Source organism: Myiozetetes cayanensis, unplaced genomic scaffold (assembly GCF_022539395.1).
Source record: "Myiozetetes cayanensis isolate MyiCay16 unplaced genomic scaffold, myiCay2020 scf836, whole genome shotgun sequence".
In the NCBI taxonomy this organism is placed as follows: Eukaryota; Metazoa; Chordata; class Aves; order Passeriformes; family Tyrannidae; genus Myiozetetes; species Myiozetetes cayanensis.
The window spans coordinates 3,737-19,963 of record NW_026088115.1 but is presented as its reverse complement, the minus strand read 5'-3'; the positions used below and the strand labels follow the sequence as shown (position 1 = coordinate 19,963).

General features: G+C 64.6%; 2 protein-coding genes across 2 annotated transcripts; both read left to right on the top strand.

Moving 5' to 3' along the window:
* Positions 1-13: 13 nt before the first annotated feature.
* On the top strand, positions 14-3,646 carry B9D2 (B9 domain containing 2; the record flags this gene model as incomplete). Its single annotated transcript, XM_050339145.1, is given in 4 exon segments — positions 14-57; positions 356-390; positions 3,343-3,438; positions 3,441-3,646. Coding segments are annotated over 4 exon segments (381 nt in total), but the record flags the coding sequence as incomplete, so codon positions are not given.
* A 3,953-nt stretch (positions 3,647-7,599) lies between these two features.
* Positions 7,600-14,583, top strand: LOC126652413 (transforming growth factor beta-1 proprotein-like; the record flags this gene model as incomplete). The annotated part of the gene is given in 5 exon segments (XM_050339146.1): positions 7,600-7,744; positions 11,734-12,056; positions 12,059-12,130; positions 12,595-12,663; positions 14,408-14,583. Coding segments are annotated over 4 exon segments (525 nt in total), but the record flags the coding sequence as incomplete, so codon positions are not given.
* Positions 14,584-16,227: the final 1,644 nt, after the last annotated feature.

Here is a 16,227-nt window from a genome sequence, read left to right as displayed (position 1 = left end):
GGCAGACCCAGGTGGGCCCGATCCCCAGGTGGATGATGTGGCCTATTGGGGGCACCCTGTGACCTGCACCTTGGCCACCAAGGGCTGCAAGGTAGAGACCACCCCCTTTCCTTCTGTGGGACCCCCTGTATCCCTGGCCCCACCCTGGGGCTCTGAACCCCCTGAGACCCCCTGGGACCCCTCAGAGACCCCTCTGGGACCCCACTGGGGCACCCCTGGACCTGCACTTGGCCACCAAGGGGCTGCAGAGTGAGACCACCCCCATTCCTGACCCCCTGTGTCTGACCCCTCCCTGGGGCTCTGAACCCCCCTGAGACCCCCTGAGACCCCCTCTGGGACCCCACTGGGGGCACCCCCTGGACCTGCACTTGGCCACCAAGGGGCTGCAAGGTGAGACCACCTCCCATTCCTGACCCCCCCTGGGGCTCTGAGCCCCCCTGAGACCCCTGACCCACCCTGGGACCCCCCTGGGACCCCCTGACCCCACCCTGGGACCCCATTGGGGGCACCCCCTGGACCTGCACTTGGCCACCAAGGGGCTGCAAGGTGAGACCACCCCCCCTTCCTGACCCCCCCTGGGGCTCTGACCCCACCCTGGGACCCCCTGGGACCCCCTGTGTCCCTGGAACCCCCATGGACCTTCTTGGGATCCCCCTGTGTCCCTGACACCTCCTGAGACCCCCTGGGACACCCCCAGGACCCCCTCTGGGACTCTGGAACCCCCTGGGACCCCCCAGGACTCCTGATCCCCCTGGGACCCCTCCAGGACTCTGAACCCCTGGGGACCCCAGGACCCCCCTCTGTGTCCCTGACCTCCCTGGGGACCCCCCAGGACCCTGAGCACCCCCCTTGGAACCTTCTCAGACCCCTCAAGGACCCCAGGACCCCCGGGATCCCCTTTGGGACCCCCTGTGTCCCTGACCCCCTGGGACCCCCGGGACCCCCCTGACCCCCTGGGACCCTTCTGTGACCCCCTGACCCCCTGGGACCCCCAGGGTGGCTGAGGCTGCTGCTGGAGGTGTGTCCCCACATCCCCATTATCCCCTCACATCCCCATTATCCCCCATATCCCTGACCCCCAGTCGTCCCCATGTCCCCCCAATATTCCTGCCCCCTGTGACCCCCTGTGACCTCCTGACATCACTGTGACCCCCTGACCCCCCCGTGTCCCCCAGGGTGGCCGAGGCTGCTGCTGGAGGTGTGTCCCCACATCCCCCACATCCCCATTATCCCCCATAATCCCCCATATCCCTGACCCCCATGTCCCCCTGTGTCCCCGTGTCCCCCGTGTCCTGAAACCCCGGTGACCCCCTGACCCCCGTGTCCCCCAGGGTGGCCGAAGCTGCTGCTGGAGGTGTGTCCCCACATCCCCATTATCCCCCATATCCCCCATATCCCTGTGACCCCCAATATTCCTGATCCTATGTGACTCCCCATGTCCCCCGTGTCCCCCAATATTCCTGACCCCTGACCCCCCATGTCCCCCAGGGTGGCTGAAGCTGCTGCTGGAGGTGTGTCCCCACATCCCCCATTATCCCCCATAATCCCCCATATCCTTTACCCCCTCATGTCCCCCGTGTCCCCCAATATTCCTGACCCCCTGACCCCCTGTGTCCCCCAGGATGGCCTCAAGCTGCTGCTGGAGGTGTGTCCTCACATCCCCACATCCCCACATCCCCATATCCCCCATATCCCTGTGACCCCAATATTCCTGATTCTATGTGACTCCCCCATGTCCCCATGTCCCCCTGTCCCCCTGTGTCCCCCATGTCCCCCAATATTCCTGCCCCCTGTGACCCCCTGACCCGCCCGTGTCCCCCAGGGTGGCCGAGCTGCTGCTGGAGGTGTGTCCCCATATCCCCCATATCCCCATATCCCCCATATCCCTGACCCCCATGTCCCCCGTGTCCCCCGTGTCCCCCGTGTCCCCCAATATTCCTGCCCCCATGACCCCCTGTGACCCCTGACCCCCCGTGTCCCCCAGGGTGGCCGAAGCTGCTGCTGGAGGTGTGTCCCCTCATCCCCATATCCCCCATATCCCCCCATATCCCCACATATCCCTGACCCTGCCATATCCCCATTACCCCCATGTCCCCCAATATCCTGACCCCCTGTGACCCCCTGACCTGCCCGTGTCCCCCAGGGTGGCCGAAGCTGCTGCTGGAGGTGTGTCCCCACATCCCCCACATCCCCATTATCCCCCACATCCCCATATCCCTGACCCCCCATGTCCCCCGTGTCTCCCCAATATCCCTGTCCCCGGTGACCCCCTGTGACCTCCTGACATCACTGTGACCCCCCTCACCCCCGTGTCCCCCAGGGTGGCCGAAGCTGCTGCTGGAGGTGTGTCCCCACATCCCCCATATCCCCATTATCCCCCATTATCCCCTATATCCCCCATATCCCCAATTATCCCCATATCCCTGACCTGCCATATCCCCATTACTCCCCGTGTCCCCTCGTGTCCCCCAATATTCCTGCCCCCTGTGACCCCTGACCCCCGTGTCCCCCAGGGTGGCGAAGCTGCTGCTCGAGGTGTGCCCACATCCCCATATCCCCCATTATCCCCATTATCCCCATATCCCCCTATCCCCATTATCCCCATATCCTGACCTGCCATATCCCCATTGCTCCCCGTGTCCCCCGTGTCCCCCAATATTCCTGCCCCCTGTGACCCCCTGACCCCCGTGTCCCCCAGGGTGGCCAGGCTGCTGCTCGAGGTGTGTCCCCACTCCTCCATATCCCCACATCCCCCATATCCTGACCTGCCATATCCCCATTACCCCCCGTGTCCCCCAATATTCCTGCCCCCTGTGACCCCCTGTGACCCCCTGACCCCCCGTGTCCCCCAATGTTTGTGACCCCCTGTGACCCCCTGTGACCCCCTGGCCCCCGTGTCCCCCAGGGTGGCCGAAGCTGCTGCTGGAGGTGTGTCCCACATCCCCATATCCCTGACCCCCGTGTCTCCCCGTGTCCCCATGTCCCCCGTGTCCCCCAATATTCCTGCTCCCCTGTGACCCCCTGTGACCCCCTGACCTGCCCGTGTCCCCCAGGGTGGCCGAGCTCCTGCTGGAGGTGTGTCCCCACATCCCCACATCCCCATTATCCCCCATATTCCCCATATCCCTGACCCCCATGTCCCCATGTCCCCCGTGTCCCCACGTGTCCTGAGACCCCTGTGACCCCTGGCCCCCCGTGTCCCCCAGGGTGGCCGAAGCTGCTGCTGGAGGTGTGTCCCCACATCCCCCATATCCCCACATCCCCCATATCCCCTGACCCCCATCTCCCCCCATGTCCCCGTGTCCCCCTGTGTCCCTGCCCCCTGACCCCCGTGTCCCCCAGGGTGGCCGAAGCTGCTGCTCGAGGTGTGGCACCTGGACGGCTGGGGCCGGGCGGAGGTTTTGGGGTACGGGGCGGTGCCGGTGCCCTCGAGCCCCGGCCCCACGAGCTCACCTGCCTGACCTGGGCCCCCGGGTTCGTGGGGAACGCCTGGCCGGGGGTCCTGGGGGCCCTGCCTGCTGAGCCCCGAGGGGGCGGCCTGAGGGCGGCCGAGAGGTTCCGGCTGCGCACCCGGAGCGCCGGCAGCGTCCGAGTCCACATCGGGGTCCTGCCCAGGAATTTGGGGAAATTTGGGGTGGCCTGTTAGGGAGGGGCACCCAAAAATGGGGGGGACAGCCAGGGTGGGGGACAGCCAGGGGTGGGGGGACAGCCAGGGATGGGATATTGGGGATGGGACCCGTAGGAATGAGATATTGGGGATGGGACCCCCAGGGATATCGGGGTCCTGCCCAGGAATTTGGGAAATTCGGGGTGGCCTGTTAGGGGAGGGCACCCAAAAATGGGGGGGACAGCCAGGGTGGGGGGACAGCCAGGAGTGGGGGGACAGCCAGGGAGTGGGATATTAGGGATGGGACCCCCAGGACCCTCCAGGGACAGGAGCTCGAGGTCCTGCCCAGGAATTTGGGCAAATTTGGGGTGGCCTGTTAGGGGAGGGGCACCCAAAAATGGGGGGGACAGCCAGGGATGGGGGGGACAGCCAGGGGTGGGATACTGGGGATGGGACCACCCAGGGATGAGATATTGGGGATGGGACACCCAGGGACCCCAAGGGATGAGATATCGGGGTCCTGCCCAGGAATCTGGGCAAGTTCGGGGTAGCCTGTTAGGGGAGGGGGCACCCAAAAATGGGGGGGGGACACCATGGGACCACCCAGGGATGGGATATTGGGGATGGGATCACCCAGGGATGAGTTATTGGGGTCCCCCGGGGATGGGACACTGCGGGACCACCCAGGGATGAGATATTGGGGATGGGACCCCCCAGGGATATCGGGGTCCTGCCCAGGAATCTGGGCAAGTTCGGGGTGGTCTGTTAGGGGAGGGGGCACCCAAAAATGGGGGGACAGCCAGGGGTGGGGGGACAGCCAGGGATGGGGGGGACAGCCAGGGATGAGATATTGGGGATGGGACCCCAGCAATGAGATATTGGGGATGGGACCACCCAGGGATGGGATATTGGGGATGGGACCCCCAGGGATATCGAGGTCCTGCCCAGGAATTTGGGCAAGTTCAGGGTGGCCTGTTGGGGAGGGGGCACCCAAAAATGGGGGGACAGCCAGGGATGGGGGGGACACCGTGGGACCACCCAGGGGTGAGATATCAGGGTCCCCTGGGGTTGGGACACTCTGGGACCCCCAGGGATGAATTATTGGGGTCCCCTGGGGATGGGACCCCAGGGATATCGGGGTCCTGCCCAGGAATTTGGGAAGTTTGGGGTGGCCTGTTAGGGAGGGGCACCCAAAAATGGGGGGACAGCCAGGGGTGGGATATTGGGGATGGGATCCCCAGGGATATCGGGGGTCCTGCCCAGGAATCTGGGGAAATTCGGGGTGGCCTGTTAGGGGAGGGCACCCAAAATGGAGGGGACAGCCAGGGGTGGGGGGACAGCCAGGGATGGGATATTGGGGATGGGACCCCCAGGGACCTCTCCGGAGCAGGAGCTCAGGGGTCCTGCCCAGGAATCTGGGCAAGTTTGGGGTGGTCTGTTAGGGGCAGGCACCCAAAAATGGGGGGACAGCCAGGGGTGGGGGGACAGCCAGGGGTGGGGGGACAGCCAGGGATGGGATATTGGGGATGGAACCCGTAGGAATGAGATATTGGAGATGGGACCCCCAGGGATATCGGGAGTCCTGCCCAGGAATCTGGGGAAAGTTCGGGGTGGCCTGTTAGGGGAGGGGCACCCAAAAATGGGGGGGACAGCCAGGGGTGGGGGGGACAGCCAGGGGTGGGATATTGGGGATGGGACCCCGTAGGAATGAGATATTGGGGATGGGACCCCCAGGGATGGGACCTCCCAGAACAGGAGCTCAGGGGTCCTGCCCAGGAATCTGGACAAGTTTGGGGTGGCCTGTTAGGGAGGGGCACCCAAAAATGGGGGGGACAGCCAGGGGTGGGATGATTGGGGATGGGACCCCCCCGGGATATCGGGGTCCTGCCCAGGAATCTGGGCAAGTTCGGGGTGGCCTGTTAGGGAGGGGGCACCCAAAAATGGGGGGCGGACAGCCAGGGGTGGGGGGACAGCCAGGGGTGGGGGACACCGTGGGACCACCCAGGGATGAGATATTTGGGATGGGACCTTCCAGGGATGAGATATTGGGGGTGGGACTCCCCCCTCAGGGATGGGACCCCCATGGGACAGGAGCTCAGGGTCCTGCCCAGGAATCTGGGCAAGTTCGGGGTGGCCTGTTAGGGGAGGGGCACCCAAAAATGGGGGGGGGACACCGTGGGACCACCCAGGGATGCGATATTGGGGATGGGATCACCCAAGGATGAGTTATTGGGGTCCCCCGGGGATGGGACACTGCGGGACCACCCAGGGATGAATTATTGGGGATGGGACCCCCCAGGGATATCAGGGTCCTGCCCAGGAATTTGGGGAAATTTGGGGTGGCCTGTTAGGGGAGGGGGCACCCAAAAATGGAGAGGACAGCCAGGGTGGGGGGACACCGTGGGACCACCCAGGGATGAGATATTGGGGATGGGACCCCGTAGGAATGAGGTATTGGGGTGGGACACCCAGGACCCCAGGGATGAGATATTGGGGTCCTGCCCAGGAATTTGGGAAAGTTTGGGCTGACCTGTTGGGGAGGGGGCACCCAAAAATGGGGGGACAGCCAGGGGTGGGGGGACAGCCGTGGGACCACCCAGGGATGGGATATTGGGGATGGGCCCCCAGGATATCGGGGTCCTGCCCAGGAATTTGGGGAAATTCGGGGTGGCCTGTTAGGGGAGGGTACCCAAAAATGAGGGGGACAGCCAGGGGTGGGGGGACAGCCAGGGTTGGGGGGACACCGTGGGACCACCCAGGGGTGAGATATCAGGGTCCCCTGGGGTTGGGACACTCTGGGACCCCCAGGGATGAATTATTGGGGTCCCCTGGGGATGGGACACTCTGGGACCCCCAGGGATGAATTATTGGGGTCCCCTGGGGATGGGACCCCCCAGGGATATCGGGGTCCTGCCCAGGAATTTGGGAAGTTTGGGGTGGCCTGTTAGGGGAGGGGGCACCCAAAATGGGGGGACACTGTGGGACCACCCAGGGATGAGATATTGGGGATGGGACCCCCCAGGGATGGGACCCCCCAGGACAGGAGCTCAGGGGTCCTGCCCAGGAATTTGGGAAAGTTTGGGGTGACCTTTTGGGGGGGGGGCACCCAAAATGGGGGGACACCGTGGGACCCCCAGCGATGAATTATGGGGGTCCCCTGGGGATGGGACCCCCAGGGATGGGGGGACATCGTAGGACCCCCAGGGATGGGGGAGGCACTGTGGACCCCCAGGGATGAATTATTGGGGTCCCCTGGGGATGGGACACTCTGGGACCCCCAGGGATGGGGGGACATCGTGGGACCCCAGGGATGGGGGGACATCGTGGGACCCCCAGGATGGGGAGGGCACTGTGGACCCCCAGGATGAATATCGAGGTCCTACCCAGGAATTTGGGAGGGTTGTTTGGGGTCTTTTTTAACGGGGGGACCCCAAAATTGGGGGTGGGGGTGTGTGAGGGGACACGACACTGTAGGACCCCCTAGGGATGGGGACCCCCAAACTCCCAGGACAAGAGCTCGGGGTCCTGCCCAGGGGGTCCTCGTGTCCCCTCCCCCCAAATAAAGTTGTTTTTCCCGTGTTTGACTCCCTTGGGATTGGGGTTTTTTGGGGGGCTGGGAATGGGGGACCCCCTTCCTAAGTTTTTTTTTGGGGGGGTCCTGGGGATGGCGGGACCTCCCCGTCATTTTTGGGGGTCCCAGCCCCGGGGAGTGGGGGGAGGGGGAAGGAAGTGTCTCAGACACGGGAAGGGGAGGGGAAGGGGCGTGTCCCGACCCTTTAGGGGTCCCCCGCCTTTTAGGGGGTGGGGGCAGGGCCGAGACCTCCCGCTTCCCTTTTTTTTTGGGGGAGGGGAAGGGAAACTGAGTCACGGCCCCTCCCCCTTTCCCTTCCTCCCCTCCCCGTTCCGGGCCCCGCCGAGCGGAAAAGGAGGGGGGGAGGGCACCCACAACCTCCCATCCCCCTCCCCACCCCGGCGTTTCCTGGGTGGGGCCGCCCCGAATTCGGCACCGCCGGAGGCGTCGGGATCGTCACGGGACGGCTCGGGAGGGACCCCCGGGATAACTGGGACCGACTGGGATAACTGGGATTGACTGGGACCCCCTGGGATCGACTGGGATCAACTGGGATCGGGATAAGGGTAGGTGGGACCACCCGGAACAACCCGGACCGGGACGGGGTAGGCGGGACCACCCGGGATAACCGGGATAACTGGGATCAACTGGGATAACTGGGATCAACTGGGACCTACCGGGACCAACTGGGACCAACTAGAACTGGGATAGGGTAGGTGGGACCAACTGGGATCAACCGGGACTGGGACGGGACTCCCCGGGATAACCAACTGGGATAACCGGGACCGGGACGGGGTAGGTGGGACCACCCGGGAACAACCTGAACCAAGACAGGACCACCCGGGATAACCGGGACGGGGTGGGCGGGACCGGGACGGGACTGGCACGGGACAGGCGGGATGAGCCGGGGACAACCGGGACCACCCGGGAATACCCGGGATAACCGGGACGGGGTAGGCGGGACCACCCGGGATCGGGACAGGGTAGGCGGGACAACCGGGAGCACCCGGGACAACCGGGACGGGACAACCCGGAACCAACCGGGACCACGGGACGGGGTAGGCGGGACCACCCGGGACAACCGGGACCAACCGGGACAACCGGGACTGGGACGGGGCTACCAGGACCGGGACGGGGTAGGCGGGACCACCCGGGACAACCGGGAACACCCGGGATAACCGGGACCAACACCCGGACCGGGACGGGACAACCGGGACGGGGTAGGCGGGACCACCCGGGACAACCGGGACCAACACCCGGACCGGGACGGGACAACCGGGACGGGGTAGGCGGGACCACCCGGGACAACCGGGACCAACCGGGATAACCGGGACTGGGACGGGACCACCCGGGACAACCGGGAACACCCGGGATAACCGGGACGGGGTAGGCGGGACCACCAGGGACAACCGGGACTGGGACGGGACCACCCGGGATAATCGGGGACAACCAGGGGTCAACCAGGACTGAGACGGGACCACCGGGAACAGTCCGGGACAACCCGGGACAGAACCGGGAAAACCGGGCCCGGGAATCCCGAGGGGGGGGATCCCGAGGGGGATTCCGAAGGGGATCTCGGGTGGGGCGGGGTCGGAACGGGTTAAATATCGTGTCCCGGGGGGAGGGGGAGTTATCCCGGTTCCCGGTGGGTTATCTCGGTTCCCGGTGGGTTATCTCGGTTCCCGGGGGGTTATCCCGGTTCCCGGGGGGTTATCTTGGTTCCCGGCGGGGTTATCTCGGTTCCCGGGGGGTTATCCCGGTTCCCGGTGGGTTATCTCGGTTCCCGGTGGGTTATCTCGGTTCCTGGGGGGGTTATCCCGGTTCCTGGTGGGTTATCTCGGTTCCTGGGGGTTATCCCGGTTCCCGGTGGGTTATCCCGGTTCCCGGTGGGTTATCTCGGTTCCCTGTGGGTTATCCCGGTTCCCGGGGGGTTATCCCGGTTCCCGGGGGGTTATCCCGGTTCCCGGTGGGTTATCTCGGTTCCTGGGGGGTTATCCCGGTTCCTGGGGGGGTTATCCCGGTTCCCGGTGGGTTATCCCGGTTCCCGGTGGGTTATCTCGGTTCCCGATGGGTTATCCCGGTTCCCGGTGGGTTATCTCGGTTCCCGGTGGGGTTATCCCGGTTCCCGGTGGGTTATCTCGGTTCCCAGCGGGGTTATCCCGGTTCCCGATGGGTTATCTCGATTCCTGGGGGGGTTATCCCGGTTCCCGGTGGGTTATCTCGGTTCCCGGTGGGTTATCCCGGTTCCCGGTGGGTTATTCAGTGGGGTTATCCCGGTTCCCGGTGGGTTATCCCGGTTCCCGGTGGGTTATCTCGGTTCCTGGGGGGGTTATCCCGGTTCCCGGTGGGTTATCCCGGTTCCCGGTGGGTTATCCCGGTTCCCGGTGGGTTATCTCGGTTCCTGGGTGGGTTATCCGGGTTCCCGGGGGGCGTGTCCCGGTTCCCGGGGGTTTTATCCCATCCCGGGTTGGTTATCCCGATTCCAGGGGGGTTATCCCTGTTCCGGGGGGTGTGTCCCGGTTGGAGGCGGGTTTATCCCATCCCAGGGAGTTTATCGTTCGGGGTATATCCATCCAGGAGTTTATCCCGGTTCCAAGGGTTTATCCCATCCCAGGGAGTTTATCCCGGTTCCAAGGGGTTTATCCCATCCCAGGGAGTTTATCCCGGTTCCAAGGGGTTTATCCCATCCCAGGGAGTTTATCCCGGTTCCAAGGGGTTTATCCCATCCCAGGAGTTTATCCCGGTTCCAAGGGGTTTATCCCATCCCAGGGAGTTTATCCCGGTTCCAAGGGGTTTATCCCGATCCCAGGGAGTTTATCCCGGTTCCAAGGGGTTTATCGCATCCCGGGGAGTTTATCCCGGTTCCCGGGGGGTATATCCCATCCCAGGGAAAGTTTATCCCGGTTCCAAGGGGTTTATCCCATCCCAGGGAGTTTATCCCGGTTCCTGGGGGAGTTATCCCGGTTCCCGGGGGGCTATCTCGGTTCCTGAGGGGGTTATCCCGGTTCTGGGGGGGTTATTCCATCTCAGGGAGTTTATCCCGATTCCAGGGGGGTTATCCCTGTTCCGGGGGGTGTGTCCCGGTTGGGGGCGGGTTTATCCCATCCCGTGGAGTTTATCCCGGTTCCTGGGGGGGTTATCCCATCCCAGGGAGTTTATCCCGGTTCCTGGGGGGGTTATTCCGGTTCCCGGGTTGGTTATCCCGGTTCCCGGGGGGTTATCCCGGTTCCGGGGGGTGTGTCCCGGTTGGAGATGGGTTTATCCCATCTCAGGGAGTTTATCCCGGTTCCTGAGGGGGTTTATCCCATCCCGGGTAGTTATCCCAGTTCCCGGGGGGTTATCCCTGTTCCAAGGGGGGTGTGTCCCGGTTGGAGATGGGTTTATCCCATCCCAGGGAGTTTATCCCGGTTCCTGAGGGGGTTTATCCCATCCCGGGGAGTTTATCCCAGTTCCCGGGGGGTTATCCCTGTTCCAAGGGGGGGTGTCCCGGTTTCGGGGGAGTTTATCCCATTCCAGTGGGTTTATCCCGGTTCCAGGGAGGTTTTCCCGGTTCCAGAGGGGTTTATCCCATCCCAGGGGGTCTCTCCCTCTCCCAGTGGGTTTATCCCATCCCAGAGGGTCTCTCCCTCTCCCAGGGGGTCTCTCCCTCTCCCAGGGGGTCTCTCCCACTCCCAGGGGGTCTCTCCCAACCTCTCCCTCCCTCTCCCAGGGGGTCTCCCCCTCTACCAGGGGGTCTCCCCCTCTCCCGGTGGGTTTATCCCATCCCAGAGGGTCCCCCCTCTCCCAGGGGGTCTCTCCCTCTCCCAAGGGGTCTGTCCCTCTCCCAGAAGATTTATCCCATCCCAGGGGATCTCCCCCTCTCCCGGTGGGTTTATCCCATCCCAGGGGGTCTCTCCCTCTCCCAGGGGGTCTCCCCTTCTCCCAGGGGGTCTCTCCCTCTCCCAGGGGGTCCCCCCCTTTCCCAGAAGATTCATCCCATCCCAGGGGGTCTCTCCCTCTCCCAGGGGATCTCCCCCTCTCCCAGTGGGTTTATCCCATCCCAGGGGGTCTCTCCCTCTCCCAGAGGGTTTATCCCATCCTGGGGGGTCTCCCCCTCTCCCAGAGGATTTATCCCATCCCAGGGGGTCTCCCCCTCTCCCAGGGGGTCTCCCCCTCTCCCAGGGGATCTCCCCCTCTCCCAGGGGGTCTCTCTCTCTCCCAGGGGGTCTCCCCCTCTCCCAGGGGGTCTCTCCCAACCTCTCCCTCCCTCTCCCAGTGGGTTTATCCCATCCCAGGGGGTCTCTCCCTCTCTCAGAGGGTCTCTTCCCCTCCCGGAGGGTTTATCCCATCCCAGGGGATCTCTCCCTCTCCCAGGGGGTCTCTCCCTCTCCCAACCTCTCCCAGGGGGTCCCCCCTCTCCCAGGGGGTCTTTCCCCCTCCCAGAGGATTTACCCCATCCCAGGGGGTCTCTCCCACTCCCAAGGGGTCTCCCCCTCTCCCAGGGGGTCTCCCCCTCTCCCAGGGGGTCTCCCCCTCTCCCAGGGGGTCTCTCCCAACCTCTCCCTCCCTCTCCCAGGCCCCTCCATCCATCACCCCCCCCCGCGCCATCCCATCCCCGCCATCCCCGGGGGGGGGTGGGGAGAGCTTCTGTCGCGACAACGACGACCGCGAGGGCATCGACGCCAGCCACGATGGTGACGGTGGCCGTGACGATGGCCATGACCCTCCTGCCGCTGCTCGCGCCCCTCCCGCGCCCCTCCCGCGCCCTCTCCACGTGCCGCACCCTGGATTTGGAGGCCGCGCGGCGCAAACGCATCGAGGCCGTGCGGGGCCAGATCCTGAGCAAGCTGCGCCTGCCGGAGCCCCCCCCGGAGCCCCCTCCCCACGACCCTCCCCGGCCCTGCCCGACGAGGTCCGGGCGCTCTACAACAGCACCCGCGAGCTGCTGCGGCAGCGCCAGCGGGCAGGACCCCGAGGACCCGAGGATTACTACGCCAGGAGCTGCACCGCTTCCCCATGGAGACCCCGGGCAGGGTGAGCAGTCTGGGGGTCCTGGGGGGCGGGGGAGGGGTCCTGGGGGCGGGGGAGGGGTTAGAGAGGCTGGGAGACCCCCGAGGATTACTACGCCAAGGAGCTGCACCGCTTCCCCAGGGAGACCCCGGGCAGGGTGAGCAGTCTGGGGGTCCCGGGGGCGGGGAGAGGGGTTGGAGGGTGAGACCCCTGGGAGGTGAATTTTGGGGTCCCAGGGGATGGAGGGGCGGGAGGAGGTGATTGGATGGCTGAGACCCCCGTGGATGGTGAGTTTGGGGGTCCTGGGGGCGGGGAGGGGCAGGAGGAGGTGATTGGATGGCTGAGACCCCCGTGGATGGTGAGTTTGGGGGGTCCCGGGGGCGGGAGGGGTCCTGGGGGCGGGGGAGGGGTTAGAGGGGCTGGGAGACCCCTGAGACCCCCGAGGATTACTATGCCAAGGAGCTGCACCGCTTCCCCATGGAGACCCCGGGCAGGGGTGAGCAGCTTGGGGGTCCCGGGGGCAGGAGAGGTTCTGGGGGCGGGGAGAGGTTGGAGGGAGAGACCCGAAATTGTGAGTTTTGGAGAGGGGAGGGGGTTGGAGGTGAGACCCCCAGGGATGGTGAGTTTGGGGAGGGGGAATGGCATGATTGGATGGCTGAGACCCCCGCGGATGGTGAGTTTTGGGGGTCCCAGGGGATGGAGGGGCGGGAGGAAGTGATTGGAGAGCTGAGACCCCCACGGATGGTGAGTTTGGGGGTCCCAGGGGCAGGGAGGGGTCCTGGGGGCAGGGGAGGGGGCTGGAAGGGTGAGACCCCCAGGGATGGTGAGTTTGGGGGGGGAATGGGGTGATTGGATGGCTGAGACCCCCGCGGATGGTGAGTTTGGGGGTCCCGGGGGCGGGGAGGGGTCCTGGGGGCAGGGGGAGGGCGTTGGAGGGGTGAGACCCCTGGGGAGGTGAGTTTTGGGGGTCCCGGGGGGATGGAGGGGAGGGAGGAGGTGATTGGAGAGCTGAGACCCCCTCGGATGGTGAGTTTGGGGGTCCTTTACCCCCTAAATTCACCCTGGGGATCTTTTACCCCCAAATTCACCCTGGAGGTCGTTCCTTTCCCCCAAATTCACCCTGGGGATCTTTTACCCCCAAATTCACCCTGGGGGTCGTTCCTTTCCCCAGAATTCACCCTGGGGTGCGTTCCTTTCCCCCCAAATTCACCCTGGGGGATCTCTTTCCCCCCCAAATTCACCCTGGGGGTCGTTCCTTCCCCCCCAAATTCACCCTGGAGGTCGTTCCTCTCCCCCAATTCACCCTGGGGTCGTTCCTCCCCAAATTCACCCTGGGGTCGTTCCTTCCCCAATTCACCCTGGAGGTCATTCCTCCCCCCCAAATTCACCCTGGGGGTCGTTCCTCCCCAAATTCACCTGAGGGTCGTTCCTTCCCCCAAATTCACCCTGGAGTCGTTCCTCTCCCCAATTCACCCTGGGGATCTTTACCCCAATTCACCCTGGGGGTCGTTCCTACCCCCCCAAATTCACCCTGGGGGTCGTTTATCCCCCCAATTCACCCTGGGGGATCTTTTACCCCCCCAAATTCACCCTGGGGGTCGTTCCTTCCCCAATTCACCCTGGGGGTCGTTCCTTCCCCAATTCACCCTGGGGGTCGTTCCTTCCCCAAATTCACCCTGGGGGTCGTTTACCTTCCCCCCCAAAATTCACCCTGGGGGATCTTTAATCCCCCCAATTCACCCTGGGGATCTTTTATCCCCCAAATTCACCCTGGGGTCGTTTATCCCCAATTCACCCTGGGGATCTTTTACCCCAAATTCACCCTGGGGTCGTTTACCTCCCAAAATTCACCCTGGGGTCGTTCCTCCCCCAATTCACCCTGGGGATCTTTTATCCCCGAGAGTTGTTTACCCCAATTCACCCTGGGGATCTTTTACCCCCCCAATTCACCCTGGGGGTCCTTTACCCCCCCCCTCAAATTCACCCTGGGGGTCGTTCCTTCCCCCCCAAAATTCACCCTGGGGATCTTTTACCCCCAAATTCGCCCTGGAGGTCGTTCCTTCCCCCAAATTCACCCTGGGGTCGTTCCCCCAAATTCAGCCTGGGGGTCGTTCCTTCCCCAAATTCACCCTGGGGGTCGTTTACCCCCCCAAATTCAGCCTGGGGGGATCTTTTACCCCCCAAATTCACCCTGGGGGTCGTTTACCCTCCCCAAAATTCACCCTGGGGTCGTTCCCCAGGCCCCCTGGAGCGCTGGCGCCCCACCCCCCACAGCGCCTTCTTCGTGTTCAACCTGAGCCGGGTCCGGGCCGAGCTGGGCCGGGCCTGGCTGAGCCGGGCGGAGCTGAGGATGCTGCGGCAGCGGGCGGGGACAGAGGGGAATGTGGGGATGGAGCAGAGACTGGAGCTCTACCAGGTGTGATGGGACATGAGGGGACAGCTGGGGGGCATGGGGACACCTGGGGGGACACGGGGACAGACGGGAATGTGGGGATGGAACAGAGACTGGAGCTCTACCAGGTGTGATGGGGGACAGGGGGACACCTGGGGAGACAGCGGGGACAGAGGGGACAGCGGGGATGGAGCAGAGAGTGGAGCTGTACCAGGTGGGACATGGGGACAGCTGGGGGGACAGAGGGGACAGCGGGGATGGAACAGAGGCTGGAGCTGTACCAGGTGTGATGGGACAGGGGGACACCTGGGGGGCACGGGGGGACAGAGGGGACAGCGGGGATGGAGCAGAGACTGGAGCTGTACCAGGTGGGACAGGGCATGGGGGACATGGGGACACCTGGGGGGACATGGGGAGCATGGGGGGACACAGGGACAAAGGGGACAGCGGGGACAGAGGGGACGGTGGGGATGGAGCAGAGGCTGGAGCTGTACCAGGTGGGACAGGGCATGGGGACAGCTGGGGGGACAGAGGGACAGAGCGGAATGTGGGGATGGAACAGAGGCTGGAGCTCTACCAGGTGTGATGGGACATGGGGACATGGGGGGACAGAGGGGAATGTGGGGATGGAACAGAGGCTGGAGCTGTACCAGGTGTGATGGGGGACAGGGGGACACCTGGGGGGCATGGGGGGACAGCGGGGACAGAGGGGACAGCGGGGATGGAACAGAGACTGGAGCTGTACCAGGTGTGATGGGGGACAGGGGGACACCTGGGAGGACATGGGGAGCATGGGGGGACACAGGGACAAAGGGGACAGCGGGGACAGAGGGGACGGCGGGGATGGAACAGAGGCTGGAGCTGTACCAGGTGTGATGGGGGACAGGGGGACACCTGGGGGGACATGGGGAGCATGGGGGGACACAGGGACAAAGGGGACAGCGGGGACAGAGGGGACAGAGGGGACAGCGGGGATGGAACAGAGAGTGGAGCTCTACCAGGTGTGATGGGACATGGGGACAGCTGGGAGGACACGGGGACACGGGGACAGAGGGGATGGAGCAGAGACTGGAGCTGTACCAGGTGTGATGGGGGACAGGGGGACATGGGGGGCATGGGGGGACAGACGGGACAGCGGGGATGGAGCAGAGGCTGGAGCTGTACCAGGTGTGATGGGACATGGGGACACCTGGGGGGACACGGGGGGACACCTGGGGGGACAGCGGGGACAGAGGGGAATGTGGGGATGGAGCAGAGACTGGAGCTGTACCAGGTGTGATGGGACACAGGGACAGGGGACACCTGGGGGACAGCGGGGACAGACGGGAATGTGGGGATGGAGCAGAGACTGGAGCTGTACCAGGTGTGATGGGACACAGGGACAGGGGGACACCTGGGGGGACAGCGGGGACAGACGGGAATGTGGGGACGGAACAGAGGCTGGAGCTGTACCAGGTGGGACAGGGGACAGGGGGGACACCGGGGCAGGGGGACAGCGGGACAGACAGGAAGTGGGGATGGAACAGAGGCTGGAGCTGTACCAGGTGTGATGGGGGACATGGGGGGACAGAGGGGACAGACGGGAATGTGGGGATGGAACAGAGGCTGGAGCTGTACCAGGTGTGATGGGGGACATGGGGACAGCTGGGGGGACAGAGGGGACAGACG